Source organism: Coccinella septempunctata, chromosome 3 (assembly GCF_907165205.1).
Source record: "Coccinella septempunctata chromosome 3, icCocSept1.1, whole genome shotgun sequence".
Classification (NCBI taxonomy): domain Eukaryota; kingdom Metazoa; phylum Arthropoda; class Insecta; order Coleoptera; family Coccinellidae; genus Coccinella; species Coccinella septempunctata.
The window spans coordinates 29,864,178-29,887,012 of NC_058191.1; the positions used below are offsets into that span (position 1 = coordinate 29,864,178).

General features: G+C 34.9%; 2 protein-coding genes across 4 annotated transcripts in view; both read left to right on the top strand.

The window, feature by feature from the left end:
- Window positions 1-7,717, top strand: part of LOC123309369 (ATP-binding cassette sub-family G member 1) — a 68,191-nt gene extending 60,474 nt beyond the window's left edge. For all 3 annotated transcript variants that reach the window (XM_044892454.1, XM_044892453.1, XM_044892452.1), the window contains 8 exons: window positions 965-1,110; window positions 2,349-2,587; window positions 2,767-2,862; window positions 4,768-4,913; window positions 5,120-5,288; window positions 5,987-6,087; window positions 6,166-6,318; window positions 6,741-7,717. In XM_044892454.1, the coding sequence (XP_044748389.1) occupies window positions 965-1,110; window positions 2,349-2,587; window positions 2,767-2,862; window positions 4,768-4,913; window positions 5,120-5,288; window positions 5,987-6,087; window positions 6,166-6,318; window positions 6,741-7,085 (1,395 nt within the window). In that variant the 3' untranslated portion in view covers window positions 7,086-7,717. The remainder of the gene's footprint in view (window positions 1-964; window positions 1,111-2,348; window positions 2,588-2,766; window positions 2,863-4,767; window positions 4,914-5,119; window positions 5,289-5,986; window positions 6,088-6,165; window positions 6,319-6,740) is intronic.
- A 3,629-nt stretch (window positions 7,718-11,346) lies between these two features.
- LOC123310060 (tryptophan 2,3-dioxygenase) lies at window positions 11,347-22,780 on the top strand. The gene is made up of 8 exons (XM_044893428.1): window positions 11,347-11,504; window positions 16,073-16,227; window positions 16,282-16,415; window positions 16,474-16,665; window positions 16,777-16,944; window positions 17,219-17,468; window positions 18,566-18,659; window positions 22,525-22,780. Exons 1-8 carry the CDS (start codon window positions 11,482-11,484, stop codon window positions 22,682-22,684), a joined length of 1,176 nt encoding a protein of 391 aa, XP_044749363.1. The 5' UTR covers window positions 11,347-11,481; the 3' UTR covers window positions 22,685-22,780.
- The last annotated feature ends 55 nt before the right edge of the window (window positions 22,781-22,835 follow it).

Here is a 22,835-nt window from a genome sequence, read left to right on the forward strand (position 1 = left end):
TAATTTCATTAATACCATTAGTGAGAAAGAACATAACAACCTCTCAAATTCAACATTCAAAGTGAAATATGTATATATTTGAAAAAAATTAATAAATGTTTGATTGGTATGTATAAAATGGCACAAAATCATTCAGAATTGGGAACCTAATGTTTCTTCCACAATTTTTGCATATTCGAAAGTATAGCTGTTGTTGCTGATCCTCCGCAAAAAAAATTATGTTTCACGTAAATAACAGGAAATTATACGGGACAATCCGAGATGTATCTATAATATAGATAGAGAAAACCGTTCGAATTATTCAAATTGATCCATTCGTATCCGAGAAATAGATAAATATATAGAAAAATACCTTGTCGTCGAATAATAAAATTTGAAGTTATCAATAGGTCAGCTTTAAGACAGATGTTGGAAAATTTTTCAAGAGTACCAGAATGAGGATAACAGTTTTAAATCGCAGTCATTTGCAATGTTTTCAAAAAAATTAAGCTCGGGTATTTTTTTCCAATCATGCTACAGGAACCTACTGCAAAAATTTAAAATTATCGAACGTAATGAAAACTATTGGAGGAAACTAAACAAACTTAAATTTTTCGACGAAATGAAAGATAATACAAAACAGCATGAAAATAATGTGTCCCGCCGCAGTGCAGGCTACTGGCTACTCACAGTAAACTACTATTTTTTATCAACTATTCTAATGAAATTTTGTATGAGATGAGGTCCACAGATCTTTCAGGTCGAATTATGTGTTCTGGTGAATCAGAGCTCCTTCTCATCAGATCTGCCGTATTATTGCTGCTTGATATGTTGAGGTATGGATAATTTAATGACGCTGTAAGTTCCCAGATTGGGGCATGGCGCTTTTTTATTCTGCTAAAGCAACAGACGGTGTCTTGATGAAGTGTTACGCATTTCCATAGTTTTATTTTCGTTTTTCTATTTCACGTACTTATTTTTGCAGGTCGTAGAAATCCTCGAAATTTTAGGACTCGACGGATGTCACAACACGATGACTTCACGCTTATCTGGAGGCCAGAAGAAAAGATTGGCTGTTGCCTTAGAGCTATTGAGTAATCCACCAATTCTATTTCTCGATGAGCCCACAACGTGAGTAATTATTATTCTTATTTATCTTGGTGGTTGTACACAAGTGTAGTGGTTTACACAAATGGCTTTGTCCTCCTTTTCCGCCTTAGTGACGACCATTAACATGTCTCATTTGTCCTCCATGGTTGAGAACTTGCGACATGTGCATGTGCATAAGGATGGCTAAGTTGAATGAACTTGACAACCAATTACGGTATTGCAATGCGACAGACACACAATTAGATGACACGAAATCATGAAAAAACATTTAGATAATTGAGTGTTGATGTGGAAATGATGAATATTCGCCATGTTCTCACAATTAAGTTTTCATCACTGAGATTGAAAATGTACTACTTTTAATATTCAGTGAAATGGATTTCGAAACTCGAAAAATGATAGGAGAGTTCAATAAGAATTACAAGATGCAATATTAATTGGGTTATGAAGTAAAATTTACATTTTGATTTCCAGATATTCATTTCACTCATTTACAATGAAAAATCATGTTTGGAACAACACCTATATTACATGAGGGCTTTGGTAGCACATAACGCCAGTCGAAATTCTCAATATTGAGTCGTCATATAACGCTATTGCATAAATTTGGTGACAAAGGGGAAATAAACCGTAGCTACAGATGTGGCTTGAAGTTGGAAATGGTTTTTCTTTTTTTTTGTTTGTATAATATAATCCATAGGCTGTTAAAATATTATTTTTCTTAAATACTCCCCTACATGATTCTCTGAAACCTAGATGCAGCATGATTCTTGAAGCTTTTTTTTTTTAATTATGAAGATATCACTCATAAATGAAGAACTCCCCCAGAAAACTATTGCATAAGAGAGGAAAGAATAAAAATTTCCATAATACACTAACTTGAGATAATTAAAATCCAAATTACATCTAAGCATGAACAAGCATGCAATACTAAATTTTCCTATAAGCTTTTCCGTGTGATATTAATTCGATTCATTAACTTGTTCACAATGAACGTACCTTTCGCTTCCTTCCTTGATGTTACAATTTTCATGTTAAGGTCGGTTCATACAGCGTCACTAAGAACTAATACCTAAGACGGACCAATCTAATATGCAGGTGACATTCACGTGTTTGATATCTGTCATGCGATTGGTCCCTTTCTTAGTTATTAGTTTTTAGTAATTCTGCATAAACCAATCATTAATAATACTTTCTTTTCATCAAATCGAGGGGAGCCATAATATCATATCTCAACTAACTTTTACATATTTTCGCAGAGGTTTAGACAGTGCATCCTGCACCCAAACAGTAACTTTGCTGAAAAATCTGGCCAGAGATGGAAGGACCGTGGTTTGCACTATACATCAGCCTTCTGCTCTACTGTTCGAATTATTTGACCGACTTTATTCTGTTGCTGAAGGAAACTGCATCTATAATGGAAGCGTTCGAGACTTGGTTCCATATTTATCGAATATGGGATTGGTTTGTCCAGCTTATCACAATCCCGCAGATTTCCGTGAGTTTTTATATTAATAAGCAGAAGTTTCACTCCGATTTGTGTACATATTCCAAAAATGAAATAATGAAATGATCGTCTGCGAAGAAATTCGGGAACATGAAATCATGACATGACATCCAAATAATTATCTTGTCTTGATCTGTAATTTGTCTTCATTTATGTACTTGTATTTGCAGTTATGGAAGTTGCAGTTGGAGAGCACGGAACCGACGTTCAAACATTAGCAAGAGCGGCTAAAGTTCAAGCTCTTCAAGAATTGGAGGAAACAAAAGGTAAGCATTATTCTTATGGTATAATCTGAGTCATGGGCACCTAATACGAATAGTGATATAGTTGGGGAGCCCAAAATAGAAATTCGGGATTTACTCTAGAGTGTCAGTTTAATATAAGGGGAGATACTTTGGATCCAGAAGGTACCTCTACCAAAAATTAGACTTGTATATAGGGGGTATTGTCTAGGACATCCTGTCCGAATAGACGATGACCGCATTTTCAAAGGACCGCTGTGACATTGCGCCACTTCCGAATTGTCATTCTTCTCCAGCTTCTTTTGGGTCCAATCAACATATAACATATAATCTATCACGTTCGAAAAAAATTATATTTTTACTATTTCCAACTCTTCCATACGGCCAGCTCCACCACTTAAACTGTCAGATTAACGTGAATTTATTATTATCAGGAGGCAGAGACAGGAAGGGCATATACAGTATCTTAATGTGACACGCTCGAGTATATAGGTACATCTGAGGTTTTTTGGTACAGCAGACGCTTTCCCCACCGCTGAAAATGAATACACCATAGAACATTTTTTTCCTTCTACAATCTAATCTTCAAAATCCACAAGGTCTCAGGGTCTACAGTCTACAGTAGTTGATTGGTTTGCTCTCGCTTTGTTCCCGTTTGGTATTTCAAACATTCTTCGTTGATTAGAAGTATTATGGCACAGTCAGTTACTCAAAATTTCTGATTGACTGGATTATTGGACGCTCTCTTTTTATGCATTGTGAATGGCATCTTTCCGAGATTATTCTCCAAATTTTTTGCCCTGCTGTAACATATTCATCATCAAACGAATACTCATTTTCCACAGCATTTCTGTGATTGTGCTGAAATGCAAGAGACTTCCATGAAACGAACCCTATGTGAGGCATATATTATGGAACATCTCTATCGCTATGAGTGTTTCTATAGTGATGCAGCTGTTACATAACAAACTGCTACTTAGCAGCCCTGCAACATGGTCAATAGAAAAGCAAATTTTCAGAAGCATATTAAAATATTGAAGAGTTCATTAACACTGACCCATAAAAGTAGATATGTTACAAAAATAGCCGCATGGAAGAATTGTTGAATCCACAGTAGACAGTAAAAGCTCATTAATTCAATAATGCAAAAAATGACACCCGCTTTCAACAAGAATATCATATGATGACAACAATTATAATTAAGTATAACGCAAAGGTTATTTAGTATTGTCCTCATATGAGTATCAAGGACTTTTCAAGAAGAACATCATCAATCAATATCGTAATCAATTGTAGAACACGTCAGTCCGGAAATTGATACCATATTATTCCTCTGTTTGAAAACTTCATCGGCTTATTCTACTTTTGCTCAAGTCAGCCGTAATTCCCCATGATATAACATTGCCGCATTCAAACTATTCAATTCATGATCATGAGGCAATTTGTTGTTCGAAGAATTCCCATGTATTTCAATTGTATGGAAACACCGAAAACACTCCCTACATTATGTATCAGTTGGAGTATTATCACCATAAACTTCCACAAGCAGTCGATCCATTTCAGCTGCACTTTTCTTGCAATAAAAGCAGAGAAAACTAAAACCTTCCGCGAATATTGTTTACTTTACTACATTTAACATATTCAACACAGTATAAAACGAGGTTTTTGTATGAAATTCGAAGCAATGTGAATTGAATATTATGGACCGATGTCTAACATTTTGAAACCAAAAGAATCAGCTTCCACAATCTGCAAATTCTGAAAATAAGCCATATCTGTAACTGTAATTAGGAAATGGAATGATTGATTGAAAAACTTTAATTTTTCCTGGTTTTCCAAAATGTGGAGAAGAACTACTCGTAGAAATTATTCAAAACACAGCTTAGTTTCTCGTGGTTATACCCTTAATATTTTCTTGTACTTTTTCAGAGAAGAAATTACTAGACGAATCCGTTAAATGGAGAAAATCACTTATGAGCTCTTATTTAGAGGATGTATCACCTCTACCAGCTGCAGTTATTATGCAATTTTTGTTACTGTACAAAAGGAATCTACTGGAAAATAAGAGAGGATATGTGAGTATATTTGGGCATTACATTGACATCGTAGAAAATATTCTCGAATTATTGAGATCTTCCAACCTAAAACAAACAAAACTTAATACCCACTTCTGTATTTTCACCCAAAAATATCACAATTTCTATGTCAGTCTTAATAGTATCAATCAAGAACATCGCTTTCTTCCAATTCTATCGTCACTAATTTTCATGAATATTTTCAGATGTATCTCTTCAATAGGTTGTTAGCCCACATCTTCATCGGTTTAATATTCGGATATCTCTATAGAGGAGTTGGAAGTAAGGCCAATACCATTTTGGGAAACTATGTCTATATGTACGGTACACTTTTGCTTGTGGTTTATACTGGTCAGATGTCTGTGATGCTATCATGTAAGTATATTTGAAACGTTATTGAAATGACAGACTACTATACAGAGTGTTATCAAAGATGAGTCGTTTTTTTATCTCAAGGTGGGCTACACATGAACAGTGGAGTGATACCACCACTCTAGATTATAATGACTGCATCATTCACTTCGATGCGTACTGACCATTGACAAAAAAAATAACCCAGAACTCAAGTTTATTGGTCGATAGTTTCAAAAAATCGGTTTGAATTATTCATACAATTTTCTTATAGCTTTCACCATTTTTGAAGAGTGTCATCTGACGTAAAAATTACAATGAATAATTTCAGAAACGTCTAAATTCTTCTACATTGTTTTACCTAATCGCCCTTTCAGATATTCACGGTATACCGGGTGTATCATTGTATCAATTTTCTCATATGACCCCCTAATTATCCAGCATTGAATGCACTGAACCTTTGTAAACAATGACGGATCAATAATAACTCTTACCGCTTCTAATTCCATATTTGAAATCGCATTGGACTTGGGGGGATGATAGTTCTATCATCTGGAATATTTTTATAGTCAATTTGGGGTAAAATTATTCATTTTAATGAGTTCTTCCCGATTAAGCTTTGAAAATACAAAAGTATAACATCGCTGTCCATATATAATTTTTTTTGCATCTTAACACATATTGAATAATCTCATTTATCTCGTCTTGATTGTTTTTTACAGTTCCTCTGGAGATGAAAGTGTTGACAAGGGAACATTTCAACAGATGGTACAAACTGAGTCCTTATATTTTATCAGTGGTGCTGATAGATATTCCATTTCAGGTACATAATTTGAAATGAACATGAAAATATAAATAATTCATTCGTAATGAGCCAAATGAATAAATTTATTTTTTTTAGGTTTTATGCTGTTGGTTATATCTGTCTATATCTTACTACTTGACCGAACAGCCAACCGACTTTAGGATGTACCTTTTCGTATTATTCGCTACATCTTCAACTTTATGCGCCCAAGCGTGGGGATACTTCTTTGGTGCTTCAATTCCTATGAAGGTGTGTATAAATTTGATTATATTAAAAACTTCACCATGATCAACTTGCTCAATGTAGTTTCTGAAAGTTTACCTTCACCCAACTCACAACGCTATTGTGATAGCGGAACACGTGTTGTTGTTTAACAACTCATGTTTCAGTGAAAATCATATAATACTGTTTTTAGTTCTGTTTAGTGAATGTTAACTATTCTTGAGTTATATAACTTTCTTTTAGTATTCTCCAAATTTCATACGAGATTTTTGTGGGACTAGAATAGGAAACATTTTTCATTCTTAAATATTTGATTATCTATTAGCATATAATATTCTTGTTTAATTTATCCTTCACATATACTGAGCGATTATAAGTAACAAGAAAAATCCTGCAAGGTCAAAAGTATAAAATTTATTTTCCGAATTTTTCATGAGATATTTTTTCAGATTGCTGTCTTTATTGGACCGGTCGTAGCGTGCCTTTTCTCCATATTCGGATTCTGTATCACGTATATCAATACACCAGTCATATTCCGATGGATGTATTACATAAGCTACTACAGAGCAGGATTTCATGGAATTGTATATTCAATCTACGGAATGCACAGAAAATATCTTCCTTGTCCAGATGAAGAAGTATACTGCCATTATTCCAACCCCAACACCTTCCTGCAGGAGATGGACGTTGTGGACGTTGATTTAGTGTCTAATTTATCTGTGATTGTAGCTATTTGGTGTATAATGCATGCCGCCACCTATCTCTCATTATGGCTTAAGCTAACTAAAAGATAAGCTTGCTTCTTGTTCGAAAAATGAGAGTTACCAAAGAGCTTTAATTTGAATCCATACCGCGAATTCACCACCTTTGTGATAGTAACATAAACCTTAAATTAGAATGAACTCAGGGTAAGACTATGTGGGATAATGTTCGCATATTATGTGGACTGAAAGTTCAGTATTGTTTGCATATATATTTTGTATTACTATTCAACACCGAAATTGGGGTGCTGTCAAGATTTTTTGAACATTATGTTTGCGAAGAGTACCACCAGTGAGTTATTGTTTTATTTATGAGTAGTTTCTAATTTCTGTGATTTTTGTAAAAGTTGAATATTTATTGTCAACGCTTTAGATACATGAAGAAAGACATATTTGAGTTCATAAACTAAAGTTGAGAAAGAGCATATTATAGTCTTACATTTCTATTGAAGAACTACGTATGATTGAAAAATTTCGTAAATTACTTTTGGTTGAATTTTTTGTTGGAAAAAGAATTGTAGTTTTCAGATGAGATGGTTTCTAATCGCTCTGAAACTTCGATAGTGCCTGTTAAATTGTTTAACCTAATTTTGATATGTATGTAGGATGCTTACATTAGTTTGCATTGATTCTGTAACTCAGTAATAAAAAAATGATTGAGTAAATTTGATAGTTTTATGTTGTTATCCTATGCTGCATTTCCAGCCGTTTTTGACGAATTAACCTGAAGGTCTAAGGGCATAGATATGGAGGTCTATTTCCTATTAAAATTGCGGATCGGCGAATTTCGCTGGAAACCTGAAGCATCCGTAAATAGCAACCGAATAGGTTTATGTATCTAAGAAACTGCGGTGAGGCCAATATTGAGAATTTGAGATACGCAGCAGAAACCCGAGCTGAAATATCTAAAACAAAAAAACTGTCAAGAAAAGAAACTACGTCCAATAAAAGGAATGCTACACAGGACTAGGTAAAACGTGGGGCAATACCGCAAGAACTAAAAGTACAGGATATCGTTCGGTTGTGAAAAGTACACTGCGAATAAAAAAATTAACGCACATGCTGAAAATCTCAATTTTAATGAAAGTTAACTCTACATTGACTTTATAACTTATTTTTTATGTTCTCTCGGGAAGGTTTTGAACGCAACAAGACACATTAAATGGAAGAAAAATTCAGGATTTCACCGAATCTTATGTGAAAGAAGATAAATGAACAATTTTCAAAATACTGAAATGCTGATAAGTGATTTAATACTTGGTATTTCCACCCCTTGCGTTAATTACAGCTCGGCAACGACGGTTCATACTTAAAATGAGTGATCTCAAAATGTTCTGATCTAATCCTTCCCAGATTTCTCCGAGTTGGATTTCTAAGTCATTAAGAGTAGCTGGATGATTTTCTGAACTTCTCATCCTTCTATTGAGGTTGTCCCAAACCTGATCAATCGGATTGAGTTCTGGACTTCTTGCTGACCATTCCATTCGAGAGACTTCAACCTCTTCAAGGTACTCCTGAACGATGCGCGCACGATGGGGTCTGGCATTATCGTCCATAAAAATGAAATTTTCACCAATGTATGGGGCAAATGGCACTACATGCTCTTCAAGAATGTTCCTTATATACTTATCAGCATTCATAGCTCTATTATCAACGACCACTAGGTCTGTGCGAGCAGTCAAAGATATTCCACCCCATATCATAATTGATCCTCCCCCGAAACCAGTAGTATTCAGGGAATTGCACTGAGCATATCTTTCATGTGGACGTCTGTATACAAGGAAACGTCGATCACAATGGTAGAGGCAGAATCTAGACTCATCTGAGAAGAGAACTCTTTCCCAATCGGCCTCTTCCCAATGGATATGCTCTCTCGCAAAATCCAAACGCGACCTTCGATGGGCTGGGGTAAGTGCTGGGCCTCTTGCCGCGACAGGAGACCTTAAATCATATTCTCTGAGGCGATTTCTTATTTTCTGAGTGCTAATTTGCACCTCATGAGTTTGCTCAAGCTGAATTCGAAGGAGCTGAGCGGTTGCAAACCGTTGTCTCAACGAAGAAACTCTCAAGTAACGCTCTTGAATGGCAGTTGTTACCCGTGGTCTACCCTGTCCTGGTCTTCGGACATTCATACCTGTCTCCCTGAATCGCTGCAACATTCTGGACACACTTGTATGGGAAACTCCAAACCTTTCTGCAATTCTTGTGTATGTCCACACTTCTCGCAAAACTACCGCTTGGGCACATTCCTCTTGGGTCAAATTTCGTGTTTCGCGTTGCATAGCGATCGAGTGTAGAAAATCAAACGAAAGAAAAACTATTGATCACTAGAATTGATCGAGAACAACTGATTTTAGAATGGAGCCAATACATTCAAAATCTGATAATATTATCTTTTTTTATTCCTGCTGGGAAAAAACATCTGTATTGAAGAAAACCGTTGAAAGTGGATAACATATGCATGCATAATTCTGATAAAAATAATTATCATTGAGAACACCTTCAGTTGTAGAACAAATTTGAGATTTCCATAATGTGCATTAATTTTTTTGCGCAGTGTATATTCGATTGAGAGGCCAAATTCAGAGCGTCTTCCAAAGAGAGGGTGTTCACACAACCGTCGCACAAGATCGGTTAATTGCAGGACAAAATCCCTTATTCAAAGAATTCTGAGTTTATAGCTCATTCCTGGAATGAGTAGAAAAGATAATTTGTGGTCAAACGATCCGGAATAAAAACCAAAGCATAAATTCTGTCACCATTTCACGTGTGAATCCGTATTTCGTCTGTACGAATCTGATAAAAGAATGTTGGTGTGGTGTAAACGGGATCAACGGTATAATTAAGACGTCTAAAAACATGGTGTATGCACTCATCAATTTTTGAATGCAATGACATCATGGATAATGACATTAGACCAAATCGAAAATAAGAGATTTGTTTCGTGGCGGCGCCACCATATTCTATCCTTGTTTTATCAAAGAAAGTCCAATGATACTTTCTCGACGTTGATATCGATCACAAATTACAGTAATCTGTGATCCCCATCGATCAACGAATCCAAAAAAAAATGAACTGGACTATTTCGTCAAATGTCAGCTGTTAACGAATATTTGAGATTTACACTTAAATTTTCGTTGTTAGAACAATTCTGCAATCTTTCAACACTTTCAAAGGTTTCGAAGGAGTACTTACCATTCTTCTTCAAGATAATTTCTGTTTGACAAATAGTCTTCTTCGGGCATTGAACTAAACTTCTTTAGTTCAATGTCTTCGGGTGACACGAAGTAGGTACCTGTCTACGACCATAATTCCATAATTATTCAAAAACATGTACCTAAGGACAATTTTCTTCAATAAAATACACCAAGTTCAATATTTATTAAAGAACAACTTGTTTATTTTGTGAAATCTAAATACTCTCATGAATATCAATATACTTGGAAATGAACCAATTCGTCATAGAGCAGCCTATATGAGGTTCTCTCACCGTTGTAATGACCTCTTCATGTAAGAAACATGTACTGATTTCTTGTCCATTGAGATAGCCTCACGAGTAAGTACATATGAGAAGGAAATTTTTTATAAAATATCCGGATAATATATACCTAAAAAAAAGTCATATCTAAAAAAACATTCATGTCATGTCATGTCTGTAAAAGGTTGTCATATCATTGTTATGACCTCCCATAGAAGAAAACTCAAATAATAATGTACACCCTATGTACATAATCATTCATTCATCATAAATGTGGGAAAACCTAGTATTATATGAATTTGAATATTTGTAGAAAAGCAAACTCTATTTCAGGAACAAATCTACGTCGTCGTAGAACACCCTGTAGAAGTTCTGAACTAAATAAAATTCCGAGTTTGAAGTCGGAATTTAGTTAAATTCTACGCCTTCGTAGTCTCTGAAATAGCTATTTAAAAATAAATTGCATTTTCTCAAGGAATTTTTTTATTTATTTTATTTTTATATTATATAACTGGACAACAAAAGAAGATAGAGAAACTAGGTTTTGGCCAGTCCACATCTTTGAAGGATCAAGGTCGGAAATTTACCATTTATTTTTTCCAGCTCTTATATTTACTGTTATAGAGCTGCCACACGATCTCATCAAATTTTGCCCAACCTGTACTATGAGAGGTTTGGGGCTAATTCATTCTGGGACAGCCAGTATACCTTCTATTTATAAGTTTCACCTAAACCGATAAAACTACACAAATTCACAAACTACTGGGGACAAACTATTTGGATCAATTGGACAAGTATTGATTTTCGAAGAATAAGTTATTCGATACTTGAAATATGAAGACTGTTGCCCCAACAAATTACGTCAGGTTGGTTGAATCTACTCACGGATATATCATTTACACATTATCAGAATTCAGTTGTTGTTAAGCTGCCTAATAGAAAAGATTGAGAATGAGCTGTCCTCTAAGATGCCCGTAAGTATCTTCAATACGTTTTACGAATTTTTGTTGATAAACATCATTAAAATAGAGCTTTAAATTTCATTATGAATGCCAAAAGTAATTTTGTATGACTTGGGGCAAAATTATAGAAAACGTATACAGGGTCTTTCACGAGGAACCTCACCCATATTTATACGGGAAACTACTGAACGTATTTTTTATAAGTATTTCACGATGCTGATGAAATCTAAAATCTTTTCAAGGCATAAGCACCTCCGGTTTTTCCGGAAATGACGTCATCTTCCGTTTTTCAAATTAGAACACCATTTTTTCATTGCAGAAATAGATTCCTTAGAAAATTTCAAGTTATTTTGATGTAACATTTTTCTGTTTTGGTTGGAAAATTCTCTCTGAGCGGGAAAATTCGAAAAAAAAATCGAAAATAGAGCTCCGCTGAAACAAGAATAACTTCGAGGTTTTTGGATGGAAAATTTCATTTTTGGGATTTTTCAAGATGTAAGATTGATGTATCCACTTTAAAAATCGAAATCGCGATTCATGATACAGGGGGTGAAAAACTCGCTTTCAAAGTTAGGGATGACAAAATCGTGAAAAATCAATTTTTTCAAATTAGAACCCCATTTTTTTATGGCAGATATTGAATCTACGTTAAAAAATAATGTGAGTGTATGCATCACACTATAAAAATATATATTCATAAAATGAATATTTTGTGAGTTATTCACAAAAAACTGTTTTTCGTCTTGAATTTTCAGCTATTTCTTTTCCCTTCACCCCTTCTTGAAACCGACTTCAAGTTACTATTAGGAGAACTCTCGCAGTTATAACTAGAGAAGATGCTCAAAGTTTTGAGCGTTAATTTCTAGACATTTAGTTATACGTCTCAGGAATGCTTTGTGCTTTGCTCTTCTTATTTCATCGGGAGGAAGAGATCTGTAAAAGTGTTTAAAAACCAAATTGCGTTTCGAAACTATAAATCTAAAAATCTAAACAAACCTGAACGCATTTCTGACTCGTTCAATGCAGTCCTCTTTATCAGTCAGGGGAGTTGAGTAGACAATATTTTTTATCCTACCCCAAACATAATAGTCTAAAGGAGTTACATCGGGAGAGCGTGGTGGCCAAAGATGTGGACCATTGTTCGCCAACCATCGATCTTCAAATAGCCTGTAGAGGATATTTGACACATTGAGTGAATTGTGTGGAGGCGCGCCATCTTGTTGATACCATAAGTCATTATGGTTCTGTACTAGCGGCTCAATTATTTGAGTCAATATGTCAGAATATCTATCTCCTAAGGGAGAACATTCTTTAAATAATGCAAACATGTGTAGTGTTCTATCTTACCAGTTAAAGTCCCATCATAAATGTGAACATCGAGAATTGCATTATTTCTGATGGCGCAAAAAACATTGAAACTCCAGGTGTCTTGAAAGTTCCATTGTCTGAAGTGGTGGTTGTTCTCTTCATCCCAATAATGACTGTTATGCCTATTGAAAGAACCATTCTTTGTGAATTTAGATTCATCTGTCCAAATTATACAGTCCAAAAAGTTTTCATTCTCTTGAAATCGAATCATCATAGCTTCGCAAAACTCTGTTCTCCTGACGAAATCAGTTTCCTTCAAATGCTGTACCCTATTGAATTTATATGGGTGCATTTTATGTTTTTTTAATATTCTCCAAACACTCGATTGAGATAATCCCAGATCAATCTCGGCATCTTTGAGAGAATTTTGAGGATTCACACGAAAATATGCAAGAACTGTAATTTCGTTGTTCTCATCTTCTACTACACTTTTTTCTCTGTGTATAGTTTTCTTAACGAAAGATCCGACATTTCTCAAGTTTGTCATGGTTCTGTTAATGGTATCTCTCGTTGGTCTAGGTCGGTCAGGAAACCTCTCAATGAACAGTCGAATCGTTCTATCTACAACTTTATTACATTCTCCATGAAGTAGAATGAGATTTAAATAAATGGTAAAATTAGACATAGTGGTCGATTTTATAACTTAATACGAATTATCACCAAATTAATAGTAAACACAAAATGCTACTGAATAAAGAGTAATTTGGCAGATGTAATTAATGATATCTATCATTAAAAAAAAAGAATGTAAAACATGGTAAGTTTTTGCATATGGTTCATAAGAAATTATTTATTTATCACTGGAGAGAAAACCGATGGCCGATTAGTTGAAATAAAGAGGTTTCCGATACAAATTCGAATCAAAATTCGCCATCTATTTAGGAACAACCTGTAACTTTTTTCTCTTGCATATTAGGGTAGTAAAATCTAAAACATGGTTTAAGTAACAGTTCCTGAAAATTCCTTCTTTTTGGCGTGAAGGGAAAAGAAATAGCTGAAAATTCAAGACGAAAAACAGTTTTTTGTGAATAACTCAGAAAATATCCACTTTAGGGCAAGGGTGTGATGCATACACTCACATTATTTTTTAACGTAGATTCAATAGCTGCCATAAAAAAATGGGGTTCTAATTTGAAAAAATTGATTTTTCACGATTTTGTCATCCCTAACTTTGAAAGCGATTTTTTCACCCCCTGTATCATGAATCGCGATTTCGATTTTGAAAGTGGATACATCAATCTTACATCTTGAAAAATCCCAAAAATGAAAATTTTCCATCCAAAAACCTCGAAGTTATTCTTGTTTCAGCGGAGCTCTATTTTCGATTTTTTTTTCGAATTTTCCCGCTCAGAGAGAATTTTCCAACCAAAACTGAAAAATGTTACATCAAAATAACTTGAAATTTTCTAAGGAATCTATTTCTGCAATAAAAAAATGGTGTTCTAATTTGAAAAACGGAAGTTGACGTCATTTCCGGAAAAACCGGAGGTGCTCATGCCTTGAAAATATTTTAGATTTCATCAGCATCGTGAAATACTTATAACTGCTGAATTTCATGAAAATACGTTCAGTAGTTTCCCGTATAAATATGGGTGAGGTTCCTCGTGAAAGACCCTGTATTGAAGGAATATAGGATTTGTTGAGCTACCTACCTATTCCGATGAAGCCATGATCAATAATTTTCTATCAACGACAAGAATCCCATAGTTCACTGTGCTATTCTATAGGGTCTTTATAAATGATTGTAATATCGTAGGGTTTGAATTATTTGTTGCTAAAATAACATGGCATTGATTCTTATTGAAATTTGTAAACATTCTCTTTCCAAAAGATGAGAATATTGAAATGAGCAAAATATGAGAATCTCTCAGTGCCCAGTGCGATATTATAATTATATATAAAGTCCTTGTCTACATTTGAAAATTTCTATTTATTTATATTCTAAGATAGAATTTAACAATTCTTAGTCAATGAAGAAACTCAGTTTGTTATGATTTCACAATGATAATCCACTTATTGATTATGATTATATAGAATGAATTTCGGCAATAATCCTTATCTGTCATGTATTCCAAATAATCGGTATTTCTCAGAACTTGGTCTTCGTAGAATATCTCGGATTTCTAATCTATACCCACAACTGTTTTTTTGTACATCTACTGCAAAGTAGATAATTAATTTCGATCGCTTGGATTGAGAGAATGCATAACCAACGAAATAGACAATTCCCAATGAATTTATCATAATCCTATAATATTTCAAGAATATCATTTTTGATTAGCAACGTGGGGATGAGACTATATTTTGGCGCAATAAAAGTATGGTAGGAAGGGACTGACTATTTCTGAAAAAAGAAGAAAATTGAAGACGAAATTTCGAAAACTTTTGAGAAATTTTTTCGAAGGCCTTATTTTATATAACTTCGCATTACTATTTGACAACAAAAGATGATAGATCTAGTACTTCCATCAAGATGAAGAAGCTATTGTGATTGCAAAACGCGTGTAGTTTAAAAAAACTCATCGTTGATAATAAAAGTATCCAATTGAAATTTTTAGTTCTGTTATGGATTTTCATCAAGTATCCACATCAATCCAATGAGTAAATTTACTATTTTTGAGATTCGAGTAACGTCGAAGAAATTTCGGCCTTGACCTCTCGTAAAAACAAATACCTTTTATTCAATTCTGTTGTTTGAAACATATAAATTAAATTTATAATATACAAAATTGTCTCAACACTATTACCCGACCATATCAAAATAATATTATTTGAAGCTTTTTCTTGAAAAGATCATCGACAAATAACTTTATAAATTGTCGATGGAAAAGAGTAGGTCTCAAACATATTTCGAATTATTCGAAAACTCACCCCATGATAACTACCCTTAGTGAATCCAAAGAATCAGTCGCATGATCAAATGAAGTTCCTTGGTCCCTAGCCAAAATTTTTATGCATTATGGCACATATTTTGGAATAGGTACCGATGATTTCTAAAGGTTGCTTTTCAATATAAACTCCTATCCTCACTGAAGCAAAGGCAATTTATATATTTCATATTGTATTTCGTTCTTTCTACTTAAAATAGCTTCAACATAAACTCAACAACTCTTCGATCACGCACATGATATTTTTTTATGAGGAAGCGAAACACTTCACTTTTTAATCATCATTAATGACATTGCTATAAAACGAAATTATTTCTCTTCTAGGGATGGCCAAGATTACAGTCAGTTGGGGGCTGAAGAGGGAATGATCTATGGAGAATATTTGATGCTCGATAAAATTCTAAATGCTCAAAGAATGCTAAGCTCCCAGAGTGACAAGCCTGTTCACGATGAACACCTCTTCATTGTTACCCATCAAGGTAAGAGAGGGAATTCACAACTGAAGTTTTATTGAATCATTTTCTAATCTTTAGCTTACGAGTTATGGTTCAAACAGATTATTTTCGAATTGGACTCGATCAGAAAATTGTTCACAATGGATTCTTTGGAGGAAACACAAACCCTGGAAATTCTCAAGAGATTGCAGAGAGTAGTATTGATATTGAAGGTTCTGACGAATTGATCGCGAAAATATATCAACATAACTCTCATTTCTATCATTACAGGTTCTGGTTGATCAAGTTATGATACTCGAGACCATGACACCATTAGATTTTATGGAATTTAGGGATTATTTGAGACCGGCTTCAGGTTTCCAGAGTTTGCAGTTCAGGTTACTCGAAAATAAGCTAGGAGTGAGGAAAGAACATAGAGTTAAATATAACCAAGACTACAACACAGTGTTTGGAAATGATGAAGTGAGCAAAACATAACTAGATCTAAGTGATCAAATATAAGACGCAATTGATACTAATGTTTTCCCTATGATAAAAAACTGTGAAGAAGTCAAAGAATCTGTTTGGTTTCAGAACGCAAAAGAATTGATTGGAAAATCGGAAAAAGAACCTGCTCTTTCAGATTTAGTGCAGAGATGGTTGGAGAGAACTCCTGGATTAGAACTCGATGGTTTTAACTTTTGGGGAAAGTACAGGGAAGCCGTAGAACGTCTACTGAAAACAGATAGAGCAGCAGCAGAGGTAAAATATTTGAGTTTGTTTTCAGAACATACTCAAGTTGGACAATCCTTGAAAGCTGTCAGGTCATCGGAAAATAAATGAAAATATCCCTATACATACATATGAGAAATAAGAAAATAATTTGAATAGCATTATGTAAAAAATCCCTCTCTTTACTAGTGCGTATATCGCTTGGGGGTATTTATCCGACAAACATCTTTTCACCTCAACAACATTTTTTTTTTTCATTCTTGAATTTCATTCGAATTAATTTGATTAATTGACACGTACGTAGGAAGAAGACAATGAGAGGATACGAACATATAAACTGAAAGATTTAGAGCAACGCCAAGAAATCTATGAGTCTATTTTCGATCCATGTGTACATGAAGCCTTGATCAAGAGAGGAGAGAGGAGATTTTCCCATAAGGCGTTACAAGGTGCAATTATGATAACTTTCTACAGAGATGAGCCTAGATTCAGCCAGCCTCATCAGATTTTGACTTTGCTCATGGATATAGATTCACTCATTACAAAATGGAGATGTAAGTATATATTCAAAACACAAAACAGTATATCGATATGAAAAGTAAATTCTACATAAAGGGTGTTTCAAATTACGCGGTTTTTTTTAAAAATAAATAAAACACATAATTTGCAATCGTTTTCAAAAACTGTTCATTGGTAATTGAAGTATCAGTTATGACATTTATGTACGAAAAATAATTTCTGCCAAATGGTCTCCTCTTGCAGCTCTACAGGCGTCTACTCTTTTGTTTAAATTTTCAATTAAATTTTGACATAATTAAGGCTCTAACTCACTTATGACACGAATTATTTCATTCTTTAGTTCAGGAATCGATTGTGGATTATTTTTATAGACCTGGCTTCTCACATAACCCCCAAAGAAAAAAGTCCAACGGAAACTATTGTTTCAATAAATCAATTGTGTCATTTGCAAAGTGAGGTGTTGAAACCAAATGTCCTCTTTATCAATATTCTGGCCACAAAAATTCGATTATCACCGAACCGGTCTCTTGAAATTTGTTAATAATTCGACCAACAGTGCTTTCAGATGGACGATAATGTAAACCATAAAATTCACGTAATTTTCTAAAAACACTTTTCACAGAACGCTGATTTTTATGAAATAATTTAAAAATTTGAACGCGTTGTTGTATCTTGTACGAAGCCATTTTTATAAATGTCTTACATCGTACTTTTTAAAAGTCGAAATACCCAGACGAATTTGGTGCGCCATCTATATTTTATTTATTCTTAAAAAAAACCGCGCAATTTGAAACACCCTTTAGTTTCTAGTACCTATGAATATATTTTTGGCATATAATGAAAAAAATTATACATCCATTCACTTTCACGGACTTTCAGAAATGCCAGCTCTCATGGTGTTTGCGGGTTAACATAAAACGGAAAGAAATATATCCGAAGAATATATAGTTTGAAAATGTTCATTGTTCGACTATGTTTCAGAGCTTTGATATTTCCCACAAATACAAAATACAAGGTACAAATACCACAATTAGAAAGGCACAAAAATTCAATTATTCAATATTCATTCATATTGATTTTCTGTGCTATGAACGTACAGTGTAGGTTCAATAAAGGGGAAATTTTTTTACAGACAATCATGTTCTAATGGTGCAAAGGATGATAGGATCAACACAATTAGGAACAGGAGGATCATCAGGTTATCAATATTTACGATCAACATTAAGGTAGGTTGTCTCGTTTTAAGTTATATCGAAAATGAAAAGTTTGAATACCTCTTGATAAAAGTTTATTCGAACTTCAAAGTATGTTGCAGCAAATCACCATCAAAATTGACAGTATTGCATTGGAGCATAAGCCATGTACCACAAGCTTTATCATTTGTTTAGTTTCATTTCCTTTTTATTCTATAAGTTTTAGTGATATTTATAATGTAGTTATTCTGAAATTCATATCGAGGTATTCATCTACTCCAGATTTCAATTGCGAAATGAAAATAAATTTAAAACTCTCACAATCTGTAATGTATATATACCACCAAATCACAACCTCACGTATCTGGAACTCTCCAATCTTGTAGATCAGCTGCCAACACCTTTCATTCTGGTAGGAGATTTCAATTCGCACAACACAATATGGGGTTCGGAAAAAACATTCGGCAGAGGAAAGATAATTGAAGATCTGATGATAAACCACGATCTCAACTTACTTAATACTGGGGAAAACACACACTTCGATATATCCACTGGCAAATTTTCTTCAATCGATCTCAGTCTTTGTGACCCAGTCACAACAACTCACTTATTCTGGCATACTCTAGACAGCCTCTACGACAGCAACCACTTCCCCATATCAATAAACGACCAAAACGTACCTCTCACAGAAAGCGTATCTAAGTGGAATATATCAAACGCCAACTGGGAGTCATTTTCGGAAGAGGTGAACATCCAAATGAGAAATACAGATTTTTCTTCAAACATAGATCTGGCCACTAACCAACTCACAAATATCCTGACCTCAGCCGCCGAAAAATATGTCGGAAAATTCACGATATCTCCAGGTAGGAAGATGGTACCTTGGTGGAGCGAATCATGCAAAGAAGCAGTTAAAAAATGCAAATGCGCCCTGAACAAATACCGACGAACCCGAAACCAAGAGGATTTAATAAATTTCAAAAAATGTAGAGCAGTTTCTAAGAGAGTTTTGAAACAGAGTAAGCGTGACTCCTGGATGAAATACGTCAGCACAATCTCCTCGAGCACACCGTCGACCCAAATTTGGAAGAAAATAAAACAAATAAAAGGGCACAACACAAACTACAAAATACCCTCTATACTAGGAGATAACAACGAACCAATAGCCAAGACATGGCAAATATACTAGCAAAACACTACTACGATAAAACAGTTACTTCAAAAACATCAACACACCTCGAAAATGAAGAACCAAATACAATAAATGATCCCGAAAACTCTATAAATGATTCCTTTACCATACAAGAACTCAATTTGGCATTATTTTCCATGAAGAACACAGCAGCAGGCCCAGACAACATCCCTATGATATTCCTCAAACAACTACATCCAGAAACATTGAACAAACTCCTAGAAATATATAATGACATTTGGAACAATCATCAGTTTCCCACCCAATGGAAGCAATCTCATATTATTCCCATCAGAAAATCAGACAAGTCAGGACCCTCACCTAACACGTTCAGACCAATCTCCTTGACATGTACCTTGTGTAAAATTTTAGAAAAAATGGTTAACCAACGACTTATGTGGCACCTTGAGAAAAATAACCTTCTGTACTCCACACAATCAGGCTTCAGGCAGAAACGTAACACCACAGACAACCTTGTCTTACTACAAACAGAAATCGCGAATGCCTTCGCAAATCAACAAGACCTAATTGCCGCACTTATTGATATAGAAAGTGCATTTGACACCACAAGTCGTGAAAGTATCTTGTCTAAATTAAAAAACATAAACCTTAGTGGCAATATATTCCTTTTTCTGAAGAACTTCCTAACCGACAGAAATTTCAAAGTGAAAGTAAATGGTGTAATGTCAGCTTCTTACACCACCCAAAATGGTATTCCCCAGGGCTCCGTACTAAGCGCCACCCTCTTCTTGTTAGCCATCAATGACATATGCAACGTTATCAAAGCCCCAATAAAACTAGTTCTATATGCTGACGACCTGCTCCTGTTCTGTTCAGGTAAGAACACAAACAGTACGTGCAAACTGTTACAAAATGCTCTTGATGGTATAACTGCTTGGGCGGGAAACATCGGTTTCAACTTCTCCTCTTCAAAATCAAAAGTCATTCGCTTTACTAGAAGACATCAAACTGTCCCACCCCACCTTACAATTAACGACCTACCTCTAAAAATAGTTGACCATCTAAAATACCTAGGAATGACCTTAGATCAAAGACTTACCTGGACTCAACATATCAAAAACGTTAAAGGTGAATGCATGAAAAGTATGAACATCCTTCGAACCCTATCTCATCATCACTGGGGATGCGATGAAGAAATCTTGCTGAGAATCTACAGATCAGTAATTCGATCAAAACTGGAATATGGCAACATTCTGTATTCCACGTCATGCAGAACAAATCTGAATCTACTGAATACCGTACCCAATACAGCATTCCGCATCATCCTTGGAGCCTTCCGATCAAGCCCATCAGAGAGCCTCCATGTAGAAGCACAAGAAATGCCACTGAACCTTCGTCGACAGCAAACTCTACTTTCGTATGCTTTGAAGGTGTCTGCTATGCCAAACCATCCAGCACATGATCTGATGAAAACATCGAAATACCCAACCACTATAAGACCTATGACGCTACTCTCAATTCCACAGATGGTCCAACAGCACTCAGAGTCCATAAATCTTAACTCATTAGTGCCAATGTTCTACTCGAAACATGCTCCCTGGTCCAGACACCAACCGATGCTAAATACAGTCCTACATAGATACAATAAACAGGAAACTCATGGTGCAATTCTGAAACAACATTTCCTTGAATTGAAAACCAAGGAGAAATTCGATGAGGAATTTTACACCGACGCATCTAAAGATGAACACGGAGTTGCATGCTCGATAGTTAACGAACACAATAACACAGTATCCTACAAACTTCCACCTACCAGCAGCATTCATACTGGTGAACTTTTCGCAATCTACAAGTCTCTATTCAGCACCATGACGCCAGGCCAACATATTGCAATATTCACAGACTCATTATCATCAATTCAGTCGCTATCCAACATCTATTCTAATAACCCACTAATACAAAAAATTCAGGAACGATGCCATATACTTAAAACCAACAAAAACATCTCCACGACCATAATTTGGATACCATCTCATGTGGGTATAGAAGGAAACGAAGTTGCAGACCAATCCGCGAAACTGGCACGATCCTCTGATCTTCCCATCACAAACTTTCAGTTGCACTCAGACCTAAAGGCGACAATAAAGTTGAAATCCCTTCGAGACTGGCAAACCAAGTGGAATAGCAGCAATAACAAGCTACATGCAATCCAACCTGAAATCGATTCCCCGCTAAAAATCAGTCTGAATAGAAAGGACAAAATAGTAATTAGGAGACTAAGAATAGCACACACCAGGCTTACACACGGCTACTTGATGTCATCAGAAGAACATCCTATATGCGAATACTGTCGAGAAACTCGTTTAACTGTAGAACACCTTCTATCTCGCTGCCCACATTATGATGAAATCCGTCGTCGAATGGAACTCAAAGAAAATTTAAAGGACAACCTCAACTCAGCAACGCAAATTGAAGCAACATTGAAATTTTTGAAAGAATGCCAATTGTACAACCACATATAATCAATGTATCTAAAATTATTTCCTTTTCTGTAGATACCCATTCTTTGTATACATTAATGTCTGTACTACCTAGATGAATAGAACTCTGTACCATGTGTCAATGGCCTAGTTGCCGAGACACGTTAATTACAAATAAAAAAAAAAAAAAAAAAAAATTTAAAACTCCCACAAAAATGTCCTAATGTGCTTTTATATGATGAACTGACTAAATCTTTTTTTCCAGTGATCGATATAAAGTTTTTGTGGACCTCTTCAATTTGTCCACTTTCTTGATTCCACGGTCTTATATTCCTCCACTAACCAACGACATGAGGAGTAAATTGTGTCTCATCTGGGGAGGTGTTAATCCATTGACCAACGGTAATGTTGAGAAGAAAGAATAACTGTTTGGATGTTTTTTGTGTGAAGTTTGCAGATATTTTCATTGTATATTATTGATCAGGAATGTGGTTAATAAACTTTTTTGTCTGAATAATTAATTATGATTCATTCAACATCAACTGTACGATATACGATACAGAGAGTGCAGGTAGT

What these genes read in the sequence shown, in the direction of transcription:
- LOC123310060 (XM_044893428.1), top strand. Translation starts at nt 11,482, where the DNA reads ATGAGCTGTCCTCTAAGATGCCC. An exon ending in GAGTAGTATTGATATTGAAG is followed by an intron (nt 16,416 to 16,473) that starts GTTCTGACGAAT and finishes CTATCATTACAG; the next exon opens with GTTCTGGTTGATCAAGTTAT. An exon ending in CAGATAGAGCAGCAGCAGAG is followed by an intron (nt 16,945 to 17,218) that starts GTAAAATATTTG and finishes ACACGTACGTAG; the next exon opens with GAAGAAGACAATGAGAGGAT.